This window comes from Dermacentor silvarum, chromosome 1 (assembly GCF_013339745.2).
Source record: "Dermacentor silvarum isolate Dsil-2018 chromosome 1, BIME_Dsil_1.4, whole genome shotgun sequence".
Taxonomy (NCBI): Eukaryota; Metazoa; Arthropoda; class Arachnida; order Ixodida; family Ixodidae; genus Dermacentor; species Dermacentor silvarum.
The window spans coordinates 411,438,017-411,456,234 of record NC_051154.1 but is presented as its reverse complement, the minus strand read 5'-3'; the positions used below and the strand labels follow the sequence as shown (position 1 = coordinate 411,456,234).

Genomic DNA, 18,218 nt, shown 5'->3' with positions numbered 1-18,218 from the left:
CGTTGCGCTCGAGGCACCAGCGAGGGGGGGGGGGGTAGCGGGCAGCGTTGTGCTCTGGCATCATACTCCGCGGCGCGGCGTGCGCGCGGTCCCGCGGGCCGTATCTTGAAAGCGATCTGCGTGGGGGCAGATTCTAGGCGGTGTAGGTGCGTCGGCGGCTCGTGGCTTTGTGCGTGCTGCGTGTTCTCGGCGCTCAGTTTGGGTTGAAGCGATAGACAACAGCACGAAGGTCACTTCGCTCGCTTCTGCAGCGGCGCTTAACTGCGCGTGTCCGCGCTCATCGAGTGTGATGTGTTCATGTTTGCCTGTGGGCGCTGACACCATGTTTGTTAATTAGTTAAGGGGGGACATGGGTTGTGGAGATTATGTCCTGCATCTTATGGCCAATTCTGATGAAAATAATCAGGCTTGCTTAGTTTTTCGTGCTGATTTCAAATATGCAATAATTTTTCTTGTAGGTCCATTTGTTCAGAAGATACACAAATCTGTCGCTCTATTGTTTCAGGAGACAATGGAAAAAAAACTGCTCAGTAGAAAGTGAATATTATTTCATAGCTAGATACTATAATATGCAATAAATGCAATGCTGCAAAAAAAGTTTTCAAATTAAATAATAATTAGCCATTTTGCAGGTGATCAAATTTATTTCCTTGTCCTATGGCTACCACAACAAAAGAAAATTAATAAATTAAAAATATACATCTGCAGAAATTTGAAATTCTGCTCTCAGCACTTTGTAATATGCAGATTAGGCTTTCTGCTAAGGAAAGAATTATTGCTCTAGCTGTTCTAGATCATGAGATATCACTCCGACAATCTGGTGAAGTCACCCAAAAACAAGTTTTGAGAAAAGCGAGAAAACATGCAAAACCTTTTTATTTGCAAATTTACAGCTGGAACAGCTCAGTAGGCAGCAGAAATGTAGTCCTGCTGACTTCCAGCCCCTGTGTGCCGCTTTTTCGGGGACTGGCGCAAGTTTTCTGTTGCTTTGAGCACGTTCAGTTCGGTGTAAAGTTCGCGAATCGACCGCGCGCAGTTGCTCGTCAGATTACGCGCCGCGCGATCGTCCGCGGGCGTCCGCTTCGCCTTCACGTAGCTCTGCCACGTTTTCGTGTGAAGAGCCCGACGGCTGATGTCCATCAACGAGAAAATGTCATTGAACGCGGTCTGTCGGTTGCCCGTTGCCTGCATGGCACGCGTAGCCAAAACGTTCACAGCAAAGGAGTTCATTCGCTCGGCACTATCAACGCGCGGCGAGCTCGACACCGACGTAGTCTCTCCATAGTTAGCGCACATAAAACGCAGGTTACAGCGAGTCCGTATTCCCGCTCGTCTCGGACGATTTCGAAATAACCACTGCAGTTTTTGCACGTCGCAAACGTTAATAAAGTGTTCACTGCACTCAAATCCACAATCGTAAACGTAGTCCCATCAGCCGGGCGAAGTGCATCGTTGGTACTGTCACCCACGAACTCGCGTTTCCTCTCCGTCGCTGGAGCGGAAGATAACGCCGATAGATTCGCTTTGGCTTTCGCCGCTTCCTCCTTCAGCTCGGAGGGTTGCCGGTAGATCGTATCTTGCCGCGAGTGAAGGTCGAAGGCTTGGCGGCAGACGGACTCTGAATCGCAGCAGCCGCTGCGGTCGTTAGGCCTACCGTTGCTGCATCGACGATTTGGGCATCAAACGCTGAGGTTGTGGCGTCCTGGTCGTTTTGCGGCGTCGAGCAGCGCACTTTGCAGTTTTCGATGAGCGTCCGTCGCACTTTTTTAGCACCAAACTTGTGCCGTGTGCGAAATTTGCGCACCGTTTTCGACAAACGCGGCACGCTTTCTCGCTGACACTGGGGCAAGATGGCGCGTCTCAATGCGCGTCTCGAAGCGCGCAGCAGACGATGGCCATGCCGTTCCGCCAATTGGGAGGCAAGCTCAAGTCACGTGTGCCAAGTGCCGAATAGGAGAGCGTTTTAGTACCTTTTTTTGGCGCGCAGTTTTTAAGTGGCCAATAGCTGAATGGGGCCCGTTCTGGCGAGAATTTGAAGGCAAAAAGCGGCTCTTTCAAATGAGACCAAGATGTCCGCGCTAGCACACGTGGAAGAGCAGGTGCGCGTTTTGGAAAATGTGCCGTTTCAGCGTCAGTTTAGCCTGAAATTCAGCTAGTACATGTCGTATAAGGCATCATTGCGGCTAAAATATTGACATTATCGGTATGAAATTAACAATATAGGTGCAATAATAGCTGTACATTCCAACAATGCAATTTTAAAAAATCGAGTTTTTTCGCGATTTTTGGTCGCCACAACCCGTGTCCCCCCTTAATAACCGAATGTTTACAAGTTTATACAGACGATGAAACTACTATTCTTACTTTGTATAGCTCATCGCAATCGATATTTCGGCTGTCGGGCGAAACTACTTTTTGTCGCACGTAAGAATTAAAACAATATTGTGTGCAGTTCAACACTACTCCCATTTCTCTATTTTTCCTGTTTCCTGGCTCTTGCGTTTCCCGGCTCTTACGTTTTTTTTTTACGGTCCCGTGAAAAACGTAACAGCAGGGTTCTACTGTAGTAATAAAAAAAAAACGTTGGTGACCGAAATTTTAGGCGCAGTAAAGTCTCATCCGATTTCTCGGTGTATGCATGGTGTCGAAAACGTGGCGACCGCAGACCAAGTTGCCACCATTCGAGTGTTGCCCGTGCCCTCACTTTCATTATCAAGGTGGTTTCTCTGCTATCCATGTGCTGTACAGCCATTGCAATGCATTTTATTGACTCTGCACCAAACCACAACTTTGGTCGCCAGCGAGGCGTGCTGGTTAGACCTAGCCGGCGAGGGTGTCGGGCAGCATGCCATCGCGGGAAGCTCGCCCTTGATATGTTCGTACCCGTAGACTACATAGAGACTATGCATGAGATCACATGCACGGGCTGAATTGACAGCAACGCGTACGAAGCGGAGTTTGGTTCCTCGGTCGATCAGCTGCAGTAACTACTGCAAATGCCTACCAAGTTTGCATGTGCGCACACTGGTACAAGCGGCGGAAGTTCACAAGTGTATATAAAGCCTAATATAGCTCCAAACTAAATTTGTGGAACACTGCTTAAACTGACAGTGTCGCACGTGCGATATCTGCACTTCACGATGCGCATCGCGACAGCTGCACAGAAACTGAAGCTGCGTTCAGTGCAAAGCGCACCACTGACAAATAGCTGAGCAAAAGGCTTTTCCGTTGCCTAGGCAAACGCTGCGTGCCCGCATCGTGCTGCCATTCGCTCTGCGTCTGATGCTCCTCCTCCCCCTCGTTGCTCTCCTCTCCCATCGGCGGGTGCACCTCATTGAGAAGCGTGCTTGCTACTGCGCTTGTCGAAGGGATTTTCCCGCGGAAGCTGCATTATAACCAGTATTTCGGCTTGCCCGGCTGTAAGCGGTATGCGTTATATATGAAGTTCTATGGGAGGGTAAACGGGAGTCCGAAAAGGTAGCGTTGTAGCCAGTTCTGCACTATAAATGGTTATGTTATAAGTGGTCTAAGCTTTATATGCCTGCTTCGACCATGTGCAGCAGTGGTTATGCTTTGTCGTATGAACATGACACTGGTATTAAATGATACCTCGTCATGCTGAGAATATGTAGCAGTAATCGGCAGCAAAGGATATAATAAAAAACGAATGTAAGTACAGTGGAACCTTAATTATACGTCCCTCGGTTATGCGACGACCCCCATTTTACGACGAATTGGTTTGGTCCTGGCAAAACCCCCATATAAATAATGCATTAATAACCTCAATTATATGACGAAAGTTTACGCCGACCCGCCTCGTACGACTCTTTGGTACCGTCTGTGGAAAAAAAAAAGTTCTAAGCAGACGCATGCTGGCACTTAAGTACACTGCAGGTGGCTGATAATGGGTGTGCAATATCGTATTTACCCGAATGTAACGCGACCGTGATTGTAACGCGAGGGGCGACTTTCCAGACACGTGAAATAAATTAAATAAAACCTCTAATGTAACGCGAAATGAACGGAAAAAGAAATGGTACATTTATTCAAGGAATCGCAAAATTCAGAAACATTCTCTTCTCTCATCGTCGTCTGAAGAGGAGATGGAGCTTTCCTTGGGCGGTATTCTCGGGTGATCACTGTAACGAAATTTCGGGTGGCTCGGCACAGAAACCGTCCCCGACAAGTGTTTCTGGCGCTGTCCTAAGCTCGCAATCAGCGCCAAGAGAGCTGTCAGCAGTATACTTCGAGGGTGCCGGCACACTCTAGTGCCGGGGCGAGCCGAGTCTCGCGAAAGTGAATCTGCAAAAGTGATCGCCCGAGAATTGTCATCTTCCGTGCTGTCGAGGTTGTTTGAGATTTAAGTACTTAATAAAAGAGAGCATGATCATTTCGTTCGGGGACAGTACCAGGCCTCGCATTTAAAGTGGTCCTGCCACTGCAGTGTCTCACCATCTGCAAATCGTCGACTCCTTGACGGCAATACAATACACCGAGCCACGGCAGACTTTCCCAGCTGCTCTGCCATCAAAATTGCTCGTCTCTCGAAGCGGCCGTCATACCGAATGCGCTGCGTCGCCATAACGTCGCGAAGGAACGGAGTCGAAGCGCAAAAGGCCGTAGGGTATTTCAGCATCGTAACCAGTCACAAGCACAGAGTAAACAGGGTCAAGTTCTAACTTTGGTCGACTTGTCTATGGGTTGGATTGAGATGTAAATTACAGTTTGGCAACGTAACGCTAAAAATCGCGGGATTTACGATATTTGTTATAAAATCCTAAATTTTGCTGTTAATTGAATGTACCGCGAGGGTCGAGTTCAAGCAACGAAAATCATGAAAAGAAAACTTGCGTTACAATCGAGTAAATATGGTATATGCTAGTGTAGTGCAGGCGGGTGCCACCCGCGGCAGAGTTCCACTACGCCAGCAAAAAGTAGACGCTCATACAGTTTAGCATCTGGCACAGTTAGCCTTACCGGTGGCATTGAGCCACTTTGGCGCGACCGACGCGGGAATAGAACATGGTCTATATCACGCCAAAGCCACTAGACCAGAGTGCACCACGTGCAGCTTGGCTGGCTGGCAGCATGCTAGCCTAGAGTTCAGGTGCACTGAAGAGAGCATGCCGAGTTTGTGCCTTCACCAAACGAAAACGCGCTTGCTCGCCGCGCACTTGCAACAGCTGATCTTTGCGCTGCTGTGGGCCACGTTCAACGCTCCAACTATACAGGGGACAAATTTTGGGCGATTCTGCCGTTGCTGGTGTGACGTATCCGATTTCAGTGGCCACTGCCTGGCACGCAGACAATGGCAGACTATAAAGACCCCTGAGGGATTCGTAACGGAAACATGCCGCCACATTGTAAGATGGCTGTCAGCGCTGAAGGGAGGAAATGCAAGTGTGCTGAGGCTGCGTGTGTTCGACGGGCCAGTGAGGCTGCCGACGTGCATTAAGCACGTGCCAGCCATGCAAAGAAGACTGCTGAAGCTCGTGAGACCTATCTCGCCGAAGCGCATGATTCGTACCGTACCCGCAAAGAGCCGTAGGACAAGTGTTTTGGGGCGGAAGAGAGTCGCCCAGCACGAGGCTGCTGAGACTTGTGAAGAATACGAGTGTCTCCTAAGTTGCCGGAAGGCCAAGGAGACCCGATGGGCATCATCGTAATTGTGCATGAAGTATGATGCGATTACGATATTTAATTAAGTGAATAATAATCACGATAAAGAGACATGATAGAGCCATATGATTTTAAAAATGTTAAGCTTGGAGGATGCTTTGCCACACATGCCGACTTGTGGTGCCTCGAGGAGAGGACAGGAGAGAGACATCCCATTGTAAAACGCACAATGAAGTGTATTTATATAAGAACGCAGAGAACACACATCAGCGTAGCACAATCCTACACTGCCGATACTAAAAATACCGAGTTCTTACGCGAGGAAGTGTGAAGCGCAGCCTTAGAGTCAATAAAGAGAAAAGGTCCGATGGCTTTCACGCTACGTCACTTTGCGTAGACTCAAGGGCAGGCAGGTGCGGTGTTGAATGTGCTGCAGGTGCAGGAGCTGGCTGTGGCTTCCGATGGCCCAGGGTGTGTCGGTAGTAGCAGTTGAGGGGGGCGCCGACGACGCGTACCGGGGCCACCGATCAGGCCTTCCTAGTAGATGGCCCAGGCACCCACACTCGCCCGGGACTGGTGTACAGCGGTCGTCGCTCGCGCAACCGGCCTCGATCTTGGCAGCGGGTCCCTGGTAGCACTGGAAAGCCAGGCGGCCTCGGACCTTGCTTGTGCTCAACAGTGCCTGGCTGGCTGGCTTGGAGGGCTGTGGAATCCTCAGCGATGTCCGTGGCTGGTGGCCGCCCTTCTCCTTCTCGAGACTACTTCTTTTTGGGCCCACGCTTCGCACACGTTGTCCAATCCTAACACAAAGTGCCGTCGAAGCACCACGAAGCCATCCCTGATTAGCCCATTCCATGCGCACGCACACGTGGCCTGATCACGGTGCCACTGTTGTATTTTCAAAAGTTGTAATTGCCTTGACGGGGCGACCGGAACGGCTGAGGGCACGGAGCGCCACAGAGTACTTCCTTCGAGAGTGCTTCCTTTGACGGGGACCAAACGTAGACTGACGTTTATTTCAACAGATGGAAAGCGGGACACGGCGCAGTACGCTTACAAGGTTGAACGCGGCGTGGCGTGGCACTAGTGGTCACAACAATCCAAAACTGAAACTGAGGATATAACAGCCATCCATTGCTGTACTTTGTCGTCTTCATGTCCCTTACTGGACCACGCACACACGCATGTCGCCTAATCGCGATAGTACGCATGGACGCTTTATTGTCGTCATCATTGCGACACTATTCTTTGTTCCACATGGCCACACACTGTAGTTTCGGCATTTCCTTTTCTTTTTCACTCACTATAGTAATCAACATTTAATTATAGAATCATTTGAGCAACGATGTACGTCGACCTTGTCTTCTTTAGCGTTGACACTTGGTGGGTACTGTCCTTTTCTCGTGGAGGAACCTCGGCAGAAGATTTGTGCAAGGCAACTTCCGTGCAGGTCTTATGGGAGGGCATTGCACGAAACCGTCTCTTGTGGGAACATCCTTTTCAAAGAACCATAAAATTAGACTTGTCTGAAGCAAGCAGTCTGCTCAAGTGGATTAAGTGTCTGCATATGTGTCAAGGGCAAGGAAGGGGATTTCTTGAACATTGTGACCAATGCCATGTTGATGACTGTGAATTTACTTTTGCCAGGTCTACAGAAACAGGAAGTGGAGACCTATTCTAAGCTGCGATCTCATTCCCGGTGACATTGTGTCTATAGGTGAGTCTCTGAACCAAATTTGGCGCTCTTGCATGCTCAATGTTTTCACTGCAGCATTGTTTTGAGTGCTCCATAGCGATGGCCGACAATGGCATACTCTCATGGCTGGCTTCACTAGTGCTATGTTACAAAGCCACACGTACCAAATGTGGCATTAATAGGCGCACCACATTTTCTGGCCAGGCACTGGCTTGGACAAAAACAGACTGACACACATGTGCGCAATTTTGTTTGCTCTTGCATTTTGTGGCATTTTGCAGTGCATGTAGTTAGATACAACAGCCTTACTGGGCTGTTTTCGTCTAAATCGCCATATGTACATTTTCCAGGAAAGGAATGGTGGTGCCATCTATGGTCAACAATGACAGACGGCATCACTGTTCCCCTTTCCTGAGAAAAAAAAATCTACTTTTCCCATCTTGTGACACATACTTCTGATCAAATGTAAATGTTCTTTGTTGTCAAGACTTGAGTGTGTTTATCTGCGTATGAGAACAACCTCAGCATTGTTGTGTATTTATTCCATTTTTACCTTTCCCATGGATTGAGCAGTGTATTGTATTTGTTATTAATATTTGCTTAGTTCAAATGTGCAAGAGATGACTTGTTACTTGTTTATGTCGCTCTGGTTGCATGCGATACAAATACAGCGGTTGGTTGTATTTGATATTGTTGATATTGTGATAAGTGTTGATATTTCAAGAGAGCAATGAATTGGGCTAGTTGGTGGTTGTTTATAGTTACTTTTTGCACAGTGTACCTAATGACGAGGACCACAACTACGAATGGTGCACAAACTCAAAACTGGTTTATTCATATCTCGTGATGTGTCATATAAAGGTTAAGAATAGGCGAAGGGAATGGCCCAAAGAACAAGGAAAATACCCAAGGAAACCAAGCTAAACCACAACCGCCGATGCCTCCGTGAGCCAGTTATACATAATAAGATTAGTGTTTATCATCCTGTAGCAATGTGATTTCCGCTTGCATGAGCTGTAATGAAGGCGTGCTGATACATTCGTCTTTTACCGCAATAATGAAAAGTGCTTCTTTGATCTCCCTGATATCCTTGTTACTACTGCGTGCAAGCAACTCGGTTTCACGGAAAACTGGTGCGCATGAGCATCACTTGCAGTGTGCAGCAAGATGGCCTGCTCCCTGCAATTGTTGGCATGCATATCGGTGTTCGCGGAGACGTTCGTTGCAGTGGCGTAGCCCCCCCCCCCCCCCCCTCCTGAAATATTTACGATTGGCGCCCCGCTTCCTTTTATGCCTGGCACGTCGCCTCTGCACAGAGGCACATATCCTTCGAACGTGCAGCTATTATGGGCATCTAATGCCAGGTGTACTTTACACTGGCATTACATAACCATAATAATGAATGCCAAAATATAAGAGATACCTGAAAGGTTCTTGGCTCAAGTCCACTCTTTTTCCGGTTTGGTCAACTGGCTCAGCATCGCAGGCGTTTCTACGAAGAGAAGAAAATAAGCTTTTTTATTTGGTCTGTGTGGTCATCTTGGCATATCTGTAATGGCTCTATGCGCATACTGACAGTCTACCGTGCTTTTAAAGTTGTGGGACGCGCATTATTGCCTCAACACTGGAGACAGTTTACATGCGGAACAGTCTGTGGACGATGGTGATGACTAGGAACAGTGGATGCAATCAGGCTGTAGTCATTATGCGTCTGCGATATCTATGGTGGTTGCAAGTTCTGACAGAGTTCCTGCAAAAGTCACGAGATTGAAGTTGCTTCCATTGGCTGCTATTTAAAATGCAGTTTTAGTTGGCGGCAAGCCTTACCATGAGAGCAATATTCTTGCACAATATGACTGCATTGCTAGGACGAAGACTCGGCACAGGCACCTACCGCTAGCAACGCAAAATGAAGTGAATAAACAAAATTTACGTGTGTGATCAAGGAGTGTAAAGAAACACGTACAGGCATGAGATGCAATACCTTGTAGAGTTTCGGTTATTGCAGAGAAGTGTTTTGGTGCTGGCAGAAAGAAACTGCTCATCTTTTATTGAGAAGCTGGCATTGTTGCGGGGCTTAAGACACTTCGCATGCCAGTTATTATACTCAAGCGAACTTTGCGGAGTTGGGTGCAGTGCGGTGGTTGCACAATATTTGGCTCGTTACTTGCTTGCGTCTCAATTTAGCGCTACCCCTGCAACTGTGTTGCACATGTTCGCGACAGCCCAGACTCAGCAAGAAGAAAGTTGTTTGAAGAAGGAACTGACAGGGTGCCACTCACTGAAAACTTGGGCATCAAGTTGGGCATCTTCGCATGTGGGATCCTTGCCAAATGTTGCCCCGAACATGTCTGAGGGCAGATCAAACACCGCTTTTTGACCTGCCGGCATCACCAGAGAGAAGGGCCAGATAACACGAGAGACATGGGAAGGAATGAATTGAACAACTTTTTGTTTATTTGACATGCCGGCACCAAGCAGTAGACGGGGCCATGACAGGCTAGTGGGAGCGGAGATGAAAGACGGAGTTAGTGGGGGGGGGGGGGGGGGGGCTGGAGCCCTGTAAAGGAAAAAAAGAAAACTGCGGGGGGCTCGAGTCCCCCCCCCCCCCCCCCCCCCCCCCCCTGGTTTCGGAGTCTCTGGTTGCAAGTAAACGGCAACGCCTACTGAGCACCCCATAAATTTTCTGGCATGTTTTGTTATGCACAACCAGCTCATTGGTTTACTGCTAAGGTGTGAAACTTAAGGCTGAGACATTTTGGGTATGAATGGCATTTCCAAAAGTGCATGAACCACACTTTTAAGACAATGTAAAAATGGTACCATTGGCTTCAATGTGGCTTTGTTGCTCTCCCTTAGACTCGGGGCATGCTCTGTCTCAATGGGTGGTTTAGGTTTGTCAACTCCGTTGGGCTTTCTATGACTGCTGTGGATTTTATTTAGCACACAGTTAAGGAATTTCAAATCGACAAGCATGCTTTCTGTATTGAAGGATGCCTCATTACAAAATGTCTTGTCAGGAAAAAAAAATACAAGCACTTAAATAAAGTAAGAAGACACATTTCTCTTATACACAGTGGCATGTCATTGCAATTATTTACAGGAATAGTCATTTTTAGCTTGACTGTCTGGGCAAGGAAAAAAAGAACTCAAGCAGTGTGGTTGACCGAAGTGGTACGGCACCATAACCATTGACAGTATGTTGTGCAAAAGGCGAAGAGATGAGTTATTTTCCGTTCTCTTTCCTGGTGTGTAAGGGGCCCTGCAGTGCACCTAGGGAAACTTCTGGGGCTGCACCGATAGCACTGTCACTGTATGGCTATTTTGTGCATCGCATACGATGTCGCAGAGGGTGATGATTGGATAATGCTTTATCTCCATTTATGACCCACATCAGAAGACAATGTTTGACTACAGACCACACTGTGTGAACATTGCTGTGAACTGGCTTACCTGAGTTGCTTTTATTTAACTGTTGAGCTTCCTTAGAACAAAACGTGCTGGTGCTTACTGTTTATCACTGTGACAGATGGCAGCACCTTTCGTTCCTTTTATTATTTTTGTCTGGTGTGAACACCTATGACACACCTACTTTGTGGGGGAGCACACGCTGCCACCTTCTCCCGCGGGCGCTCGCCCGTCGCCGGCGCACGGAGCGCCCGCGACAGCAGCCGGGTGGACATCTCGTGCGCGCACACCGCGCGCTGCGGGAGCCGGGCGAACACGGGAGAAATGCACTTTGCCCTCTCCCGGTTCTCGCTCGCCTCTCGCGACGCGCGTGCCGCGCGGGAAGAGGGAAAGTATCCGGCGGGCGAGGAGGACACTCCCCTCGCGGAAAGGCAAAAAGGCATAAAAGAGCGCGACCGAGAGACCCCCGCTCTCTCTGACCTCGCTTGACCTTCTGCCTGGACGGATTTTTACCTGCTGAAAGCCGTGAGTGACCTCGTTCGCGTGACTACCACACGCGACGAGGCAAGCCTATTTATTAGTTGTTATACAGAGCGGACTTCCCTCTACAAGTGTGTTTTATTGCTGACAGCAATAAACGTTGTTGAGTTGACTCGCTGGTTGCCTTATTCGCCCGAACCCTACGTAGCTGCGATTACACGCGCTACGGGTTGGGGAAGACCCCCACATTTGGCGCTACCAACGTGGTTCGAATTCGGCAACACGGCGAGTTTTCTTTTCTGTTTTTTGGAGCTGGAACTACTGAAGTTGCAGTAAACAATGGCGACGGGCTTGTCTGACTTTCCAGATTTGTTCAGGTTGTCGGAGGTCGCGGGAGATAACCAGATGCCTAGTGCTAACGCGGCGGCAGCTTCCGAACAAACCGGTAGCTTTGATTTTGAGTGTTTCACGCGGAACAGTCGGGATCGCGGAAACGCCACGTTGGCAGGGTTTAGGCCTGAGAGTAGGCCTAACACGCCTAACACCTCGCCGCGTCATCCCGCGGACTCAGAGCCACCTATGCCTCTAAATAGTTCGACGCAAGCTGCGGATGCGTCCGAACCTTCGGGCGGTAGTATTCCGTCAAGCGAAATAATGCTGCAGAATGCGCTGCAAGTCATGCAGAGCTTAGCCGGCGCCCTGCAGAACACCATGCGGGCCCCGTCGCAGAGCGAGCGACCACGAATTAAGGTAGACATGCCTACCTATAGTGGGTACCACGATCGCACTAGTGCAAACGAGTACCTCGACCGTCTGCAGTATTATCAGCAAGCAACAGGGCTTTCAGACGCCGAACTTCTCGCGCGCGTGGTCCCTGCTTCACTGACTGAACAGGCGGCTCGTTGGTTCCGACTGGCCGGACACAGAGCCCGCACAGTAGAAGAGTTCCGCGCGAACTTCCGCGAGGAATTTCTTCCGGCCAACTACGAGTGGCGTTTGAGGAGAGAGTTGGAGTTGCGTACCCAGCATCCGGACGAGTCCCTGCTGGAGTATGTTCGAGCGATGGACGAACTTTATCGTCTCGCAAGCCCTCTCGCCACCGACGCCGATAAAGTCGAGCGCGTCACACGGCAAGCGCACCCGACTTTCGCGGCCTACTTCAGGGGATGTAGGTACCGAGACTTAGACGAGCTCGCCACCGAAGCAAAGCGCATCCAAGGGGACATCCTCGCGGCGCGAGCATACCGTCCGCCTCCACCCGCCGCGCTGTCACTCGAGCCTCGTTGCGCGTGGAACGGCGGCGGGATCGCTTCACATTCCCCGAGGGTCGACGCGTCGGCATCGTTCGCCGACGAGCAGCAGGTCCAGCGTGGTTGGGAATTATCAGACCGCGCCTTGGACCCGTACGCCTACGCGCTGAAAACAGCACAGCATAACGCGGCACGCAGTGCGCCGCGGCAGGAACTGGCGACTAATGCGAGAACAGAGGAGCGGCACATGCCGACCGCCGAGCGTGGAAGCTACGGCCCGCCGGATTGGAGCGACGGGCGCCCACGCCACCGAGGCTTCGGTGGCCGTTGCTACCAATGCGGCGGACTGGGGCACATCGCCCGTGACTGCGCAAGCACGCCGGGCCAAGGTCGAGCACGTGGTTCGGGAAACGGGCGAGGCCGCCGGTGATCCACCTTGGGTCCCGGGCGGCGATCTCGAACACAACTGGCGATTTCGATTTACTTGCGCCTTTGGCTTGTCGCGTAGGAGATGTCGCGGACTCGCAGGCGCCGTTCATCGAGCTAACGATAGCCCGAAAGAAGTTTGCCGCATTACTGGATACTGGGGCAAGCGCTTCGTTATTTGGTGACGAGGTGTTGCAGCATCTCCGCGAGAACAATATCCGCTTAAGAGATAGTGACATCACTTTCCGCCTTGCTTCCGGCACAGCACAATCGAGCGGTGCAGCTAGACTAGTTATTCGTTGGGAGAGACGCGTCAGGCGACAACGCCTTGTACATCTTCCCGGTCTGTCAGTGCCTGTTATTTTAGGTCGAGACTTTCTCGCCAAGTCGGGTATTTGATAGACATCGCCAGCGGAGGTTACCGAGAGAACGGAACGGGTGTTTTGAAGCGTTTCGCAAAAGCGCCCGTGCCTGCGGCGACACGCCAGTCTCCGGGGGCGGCGCGAGCGGGCCACACCCAGCCGCAGCCGAGCGAGCAAACCGTAATCGGTAAAGACGATCAAAGCAACGGAGAGACGGTAGCACAACATTGTGCCGCGACGTTGCAAGGGGCAGCGCACCCACTTTTGTCAGAGGTCAACAGCCTGCCGGAGAGAGAACGGGCACGACTGTCATCGCTGTTGTACGAATACGACGCGATTTTCACGGACCGGCCGGGCCTCACTACGTTAGTCAGGCACAGGATAGACACGGGTGACGCTGCGCCGTGGAAATGTAATCCTCGGCCGATAAGCTTGACTAAACGGAAAGCACTTGACAGCGCCTTAGACGAACTCATCGACACAGGCGTTGTGGAAAGGTCGAACAGCCCATGGGGCTTCCCGGTAGTTCTAGTCCCGAAGAAGGACGATACTTATCGCCTTTGTGTAGACTACCGCAGGCTGAATGAGGTTACGAAGAAGGATGCGTACCCTCTACCCTCCATTTCCTCTTTAGTATCTAACCTAGGCGGGGCGAAGTACTTTACGACGCTCGATGCTAGTCGGGGATATTTTCAGGTCGAAATGGACGAGCGTGACAAAGAGAAAACGGCTTTCACTTGTCACCGCGGGCTCTTTCAGTTCAAAAGAATGTCTTTTGGCTTAGTCGGAGCTCCCGCTACTTATCAGAGGTTGATGGACCGAGTTCTAGGAGATGCGAAGTGGCAACATGCTCTCGCATATCTCGACGATATAGTGGTTTATTCGAAAACATTCGACGAGCACTTGCGCCACTTGAGAGACGTCCTAGACAGGCTGAGGTCCGCGGGTATCACGTTGAACCCGAGTAAAGCTCAGATAGCTGCGAACAGAATAACGCTGTTGGGATTCACGTTGGACAACGGCCGCATTCTGCCGAGTGAGGATAAGCTCGAGGCTATACTTAGCTACCCTTCGCCGAAAGACATCGGCGAACTGAGACGCTTTCTGGGATTGGTGAACTTTTATCGCCAATTCATTCCAGACTGCGCGGCAGTGCAAGCGCCTTTAACGAAGCTCTTGAGGAAAGACGAGCGTTGGACTTGGGGTCCAGAGCAGGAGGCGGCACTGCGCGGCCTCACAAAGGTGCTCGCTGACACGGCAGAGTTGCAGCTGCCCGACTTGAACAGGGAGTTTGTGATTCAAACAGACGCAAGCGACCTGGGTCTAGGTGCAATTTTGCTTCAGGAGCACGGAGGCATTCTCCGACCGGTTGCGTTCGCGAGCCGTTCGTTGACGCCGGCGGAAAGGAACTACTCGGTGACAGAGAAGGAGTGTCTCGCGATAGTTTTCGCTCTGCGAAAGTTTGACTATTATGTCGACGGAGTGGCTTTCACAATTGAGACTGACCACATGGCTCTCACTTGGTTGAGGCGCTTGAGTGAGCCGAGTGGTCGCCTGGCGCGTTGGGCACTGCTGCTGCAGCGTTACGACTTCACCGTGCGCTACCGCAAAGGAAAAAGCAATGCCGCAGCGGACGCACTTTCGCGAGCGCCTGTCCGAGGCGAGGGAGAAACCCTGGCCGTAGCCCGAGTAAGGGACGCGGAACAACCGTCGATCCTGGGCGAGAGCGTGAACCACGTAGATGTTGTCGGTTCCGCAGGAGTTGTCTTCAGCAGAAAGGAGCTGTTCGAGGCACAGCAGAAGGATCCGTTTTGTCGAAAAGTGCTTGACGGGCTCCGAGAGCCGGGCGGCGCGGCCGCCGCGCACATGGAGGCAGCTGGTATTGCTGTCGGTGCGGAGCGCTCAGGAACAGCTGGTAATGCTGTGAGCGCACTGGATTCCTATCTGCTGAATTCCGACGGCGTCCTGCTGAGGTATATTCCCACCGAGAACGACACAAGTGAGGCGTTTAAGGTGGTGATACCGCGCGCGTTGAGAGGAGCACTGCTACGCTACTTTCATGACTCGTGCATTGCTGGGCACGCGAGCGGCCCCAAGACTTACGTTAAGTTGTGTCGCTTCGCTACCTGGCCAGGCATGAAACGGGACGTGATTCGCTACGCCCGATCGTGTCATGTGTGCCAAAGCGTGAAGCCCCGAGGCGGACGACCGCCCGGCTTCATGCAGCCTATCGACAGCCAGACTCCCTGGCAAATCGCGGCATGTGACATCATGGGACCGTATCCCACAACACCGAGCAGGAACAAATTCTTGCTGGTGGTCACGGATCACTTCAGTAAATGGGTAGAACTTTTCCCCCTACGAAAACTGACGGCACGGGTGATCATGGATAAGTTGATGGAGGTTTTCACCAGGTTTGGTTTTCCGGAGCAGTTGATAACGGACAATGCGTCCTACTTCACTGCAAAGGTGTTCGTTGACTCATGCGCCGCACTGGGCATTAAGCATAAGAAAACGACAACCTACCATGCTCAGTCGAACCCCACTGAACGAGTCAATCGCAACATCAAGCACATGCTTGTCGCGTTCTCTGAAAGGCATAAGGACTGGGATACCTACCTTCCAGAGATCGGGTTTGCATTGCGATCGACAGTAAACCGCTCGACTGGGTATGCGCCTTCTTCTCTCAACCTGGGGAGAGAGCTGCCGAATCCGATGGATAGGGTTCTCGCGGATCGCAGCGGAATGCCAGTCGCGCCGTCAGCACGAGCTGAATACGCGACGCATCTACGTGCCAAGATGACGGAAGCTTTACATAAAGCACGCTGTAATCTTCGCACTGCAAGGGCACAGCAGAAGGCGCAGTACGACCGCTCGCATCGGAACGTCCACTACGAAGTGGGCGATCTGGTGCTTCGACGCCAGCATGTTCTCAGCGATGCTACCAAACAGTTCGCTGCCTCGCTGGCGCCGAAGTGGACCGGGCCGTATCTAGTGAGAGAGAAGGTTTCCTCGCTTGTTTACCGGCTCGAGAACAAGAAAGGAAAGCCGATCGGCGGACCGGTACACGTATGCGACCTGAAACGCTACGTGCCGCGTGATGAGCAGTGGGATGACGATCAGGCACTCCCTCAACCGCGATCGGTGAGAGAGAGCAGTCAGAACAGAACGGCGAGCCCGCAGCCGCGCTACAATTTGCGTAGCAGGCGAAGGTAATCTGACTGCTAGTTGCGTAACCCGACGACTGCGAGGAACATTCGTAAGTCCGGGTGGCGTTGCGTACCGCGTGAGCATACAGCCGCGCCGGGCTGGCACCTTGGTAGTTCCTGCCGGGGAAGCGAACGTCTAGTGACCACGGAGCGCCGAGTACGGACGACGAGTCGTCGAGGCCACGACGGGAATGTGGCGTGAACGCTCGACGCGTGGGGTGTGCGGTTTCACCAAAGACTGCTGTGAGGGCCAGTGCGGTGATTATCCTGTGCTGCGACTCGAATTGGTGGATGATGCTTGCGAACAGTCCCTTCGCAACAGACGTCGATGGTGTCCCCGGATACGGCCAACTATGCTGCCTGATCACAGTGCCGTTCGTGCAGTTTGCTATGCAGTTGCTGATAATAATTTCCAGGAGCAGAGCAAGACGAGATACGGCCGTGCGAATTGCCTGCAGTACGCGCTGGAACAACTGACGCCCTTGCAGTACTGACGGCGCTACGCCGGCCTTGGAGCCGCACGAACCGCTAGCCCGGCGGACGGACCACCACCTCCAGCGCAGGCCGACACCTAGGGCGCAGCACTGAGAGTCCACCTTCGAGCCCCGACAACGATCCCGCCTCGCAAGCCCGAGCAGTGCAGCTGACCAGCCGCCTCCGAGGTCGGCATCAAGTGTCCGCCACTGAGGGCTAACAATCACCACAACGTCTTCCTCGGTTCGCCAACCTCGGCGTTACTCAGGCAAACTGACGGCCCTAGGTGCCAGCGCTCAACGTACGGGGGCCTTCTTAGGGGGGAGGATGGGGGGGAGCACACGCTGCCACCTTCTCCCCGGTGCACCCCAACCAACCACAACCCACAACCCCCCCCCCCCCTCCCGTCCGCCGGCGCACGGAGCGCCCGCGACCAGCAGCCGGGTGGACATCTCGTGCGCGCACACCGCGCGCTGCGGGAGCCGGCGAACACGGGAGAAATGCCTTTGCCCTCTCGTGTTCTCGGTTCTCGCTCGCCTCTCCGACGCGCGTGCCGCGCGGAAGAGGGAAAGTATCCGGCGGGCGAGGAGGACACTCCCCTCGCGGAAAGGCAAAAAGGCATAAAGAGCGCGACCGAGAGACCCCCGCTCTCTCTGACCTCGCTTGACCTTCTGCCTGGACGGATTTTTACCTGCTGAAAGCCGTGAGTGACCTCGTTCGCGTGACTACCACACGCGACGAGGCAAGCCTATTTTATTAGTTGTTATACAGAGCGGACTTCCCTCTACAAGTGTGTTTTATTGCTGACAGCAATAAACGTTGTTGAGTTGACTCGCTGTTTGCCTTATTCGCCCGAACCCTACGTAGCTGCGATTACACGCGCTACGGGTTGGGGAAGACCCCCACAACTTATGATTTTATATAGATGAAAGTGGTTGAAGTTTTTGAGGAACCTCATGTGTTGTTAAACTAGCAATCCGGTGCAAAATGCATTTACAAAAGCCATCGATCTTCATGACTCTCACTGGTGAAAGTGGCAAGTGCAGTGAAACGTTTGTTTGTAGTTTGTGCACCTTTTGTTGGCCACACTCACTGTCCTTTCAAGCGAGCTGGGAAGACTAGTTCTGGTAACATTGATGTGTCCCTGTTCGATCTGTATGCCTCCGCTATTCGGTACTTTGTATCTGTGTTGTGTGACGGTTGCCGCACTGGCAATGGCTAGGGCCCAAGTTGCAGATTATGTGCGATTAAAAATGTTTGAGAGTCTGCTATGCAGTGCTCATTGTTGTCAAGT

General features: G+C 51.8%; 1 protein-coding gene across 1 annotated transcript in view; it reads left to right on the top strand.

The window, feature by feature from the left end:
• LOC119447187 (endoplasmic reticulum transmembrane helix translocase) overlaps positions 1-18,218 on the top strand; it is a 265,907-nt gene that overhangs the window by 33,487 nt on the left and 214,202 nt on the right. Inside the window, exon 5 of the mRNA XM_049663732.1 lies at positions 7,267-7,377. Coding sequence (XP_049519689.1) covers positions 7,267-7,377 — 111 coding nt within the window. The remainder of the gene's footprint in view (positions 1-7,266; positions 7,378-18,218) is intronic.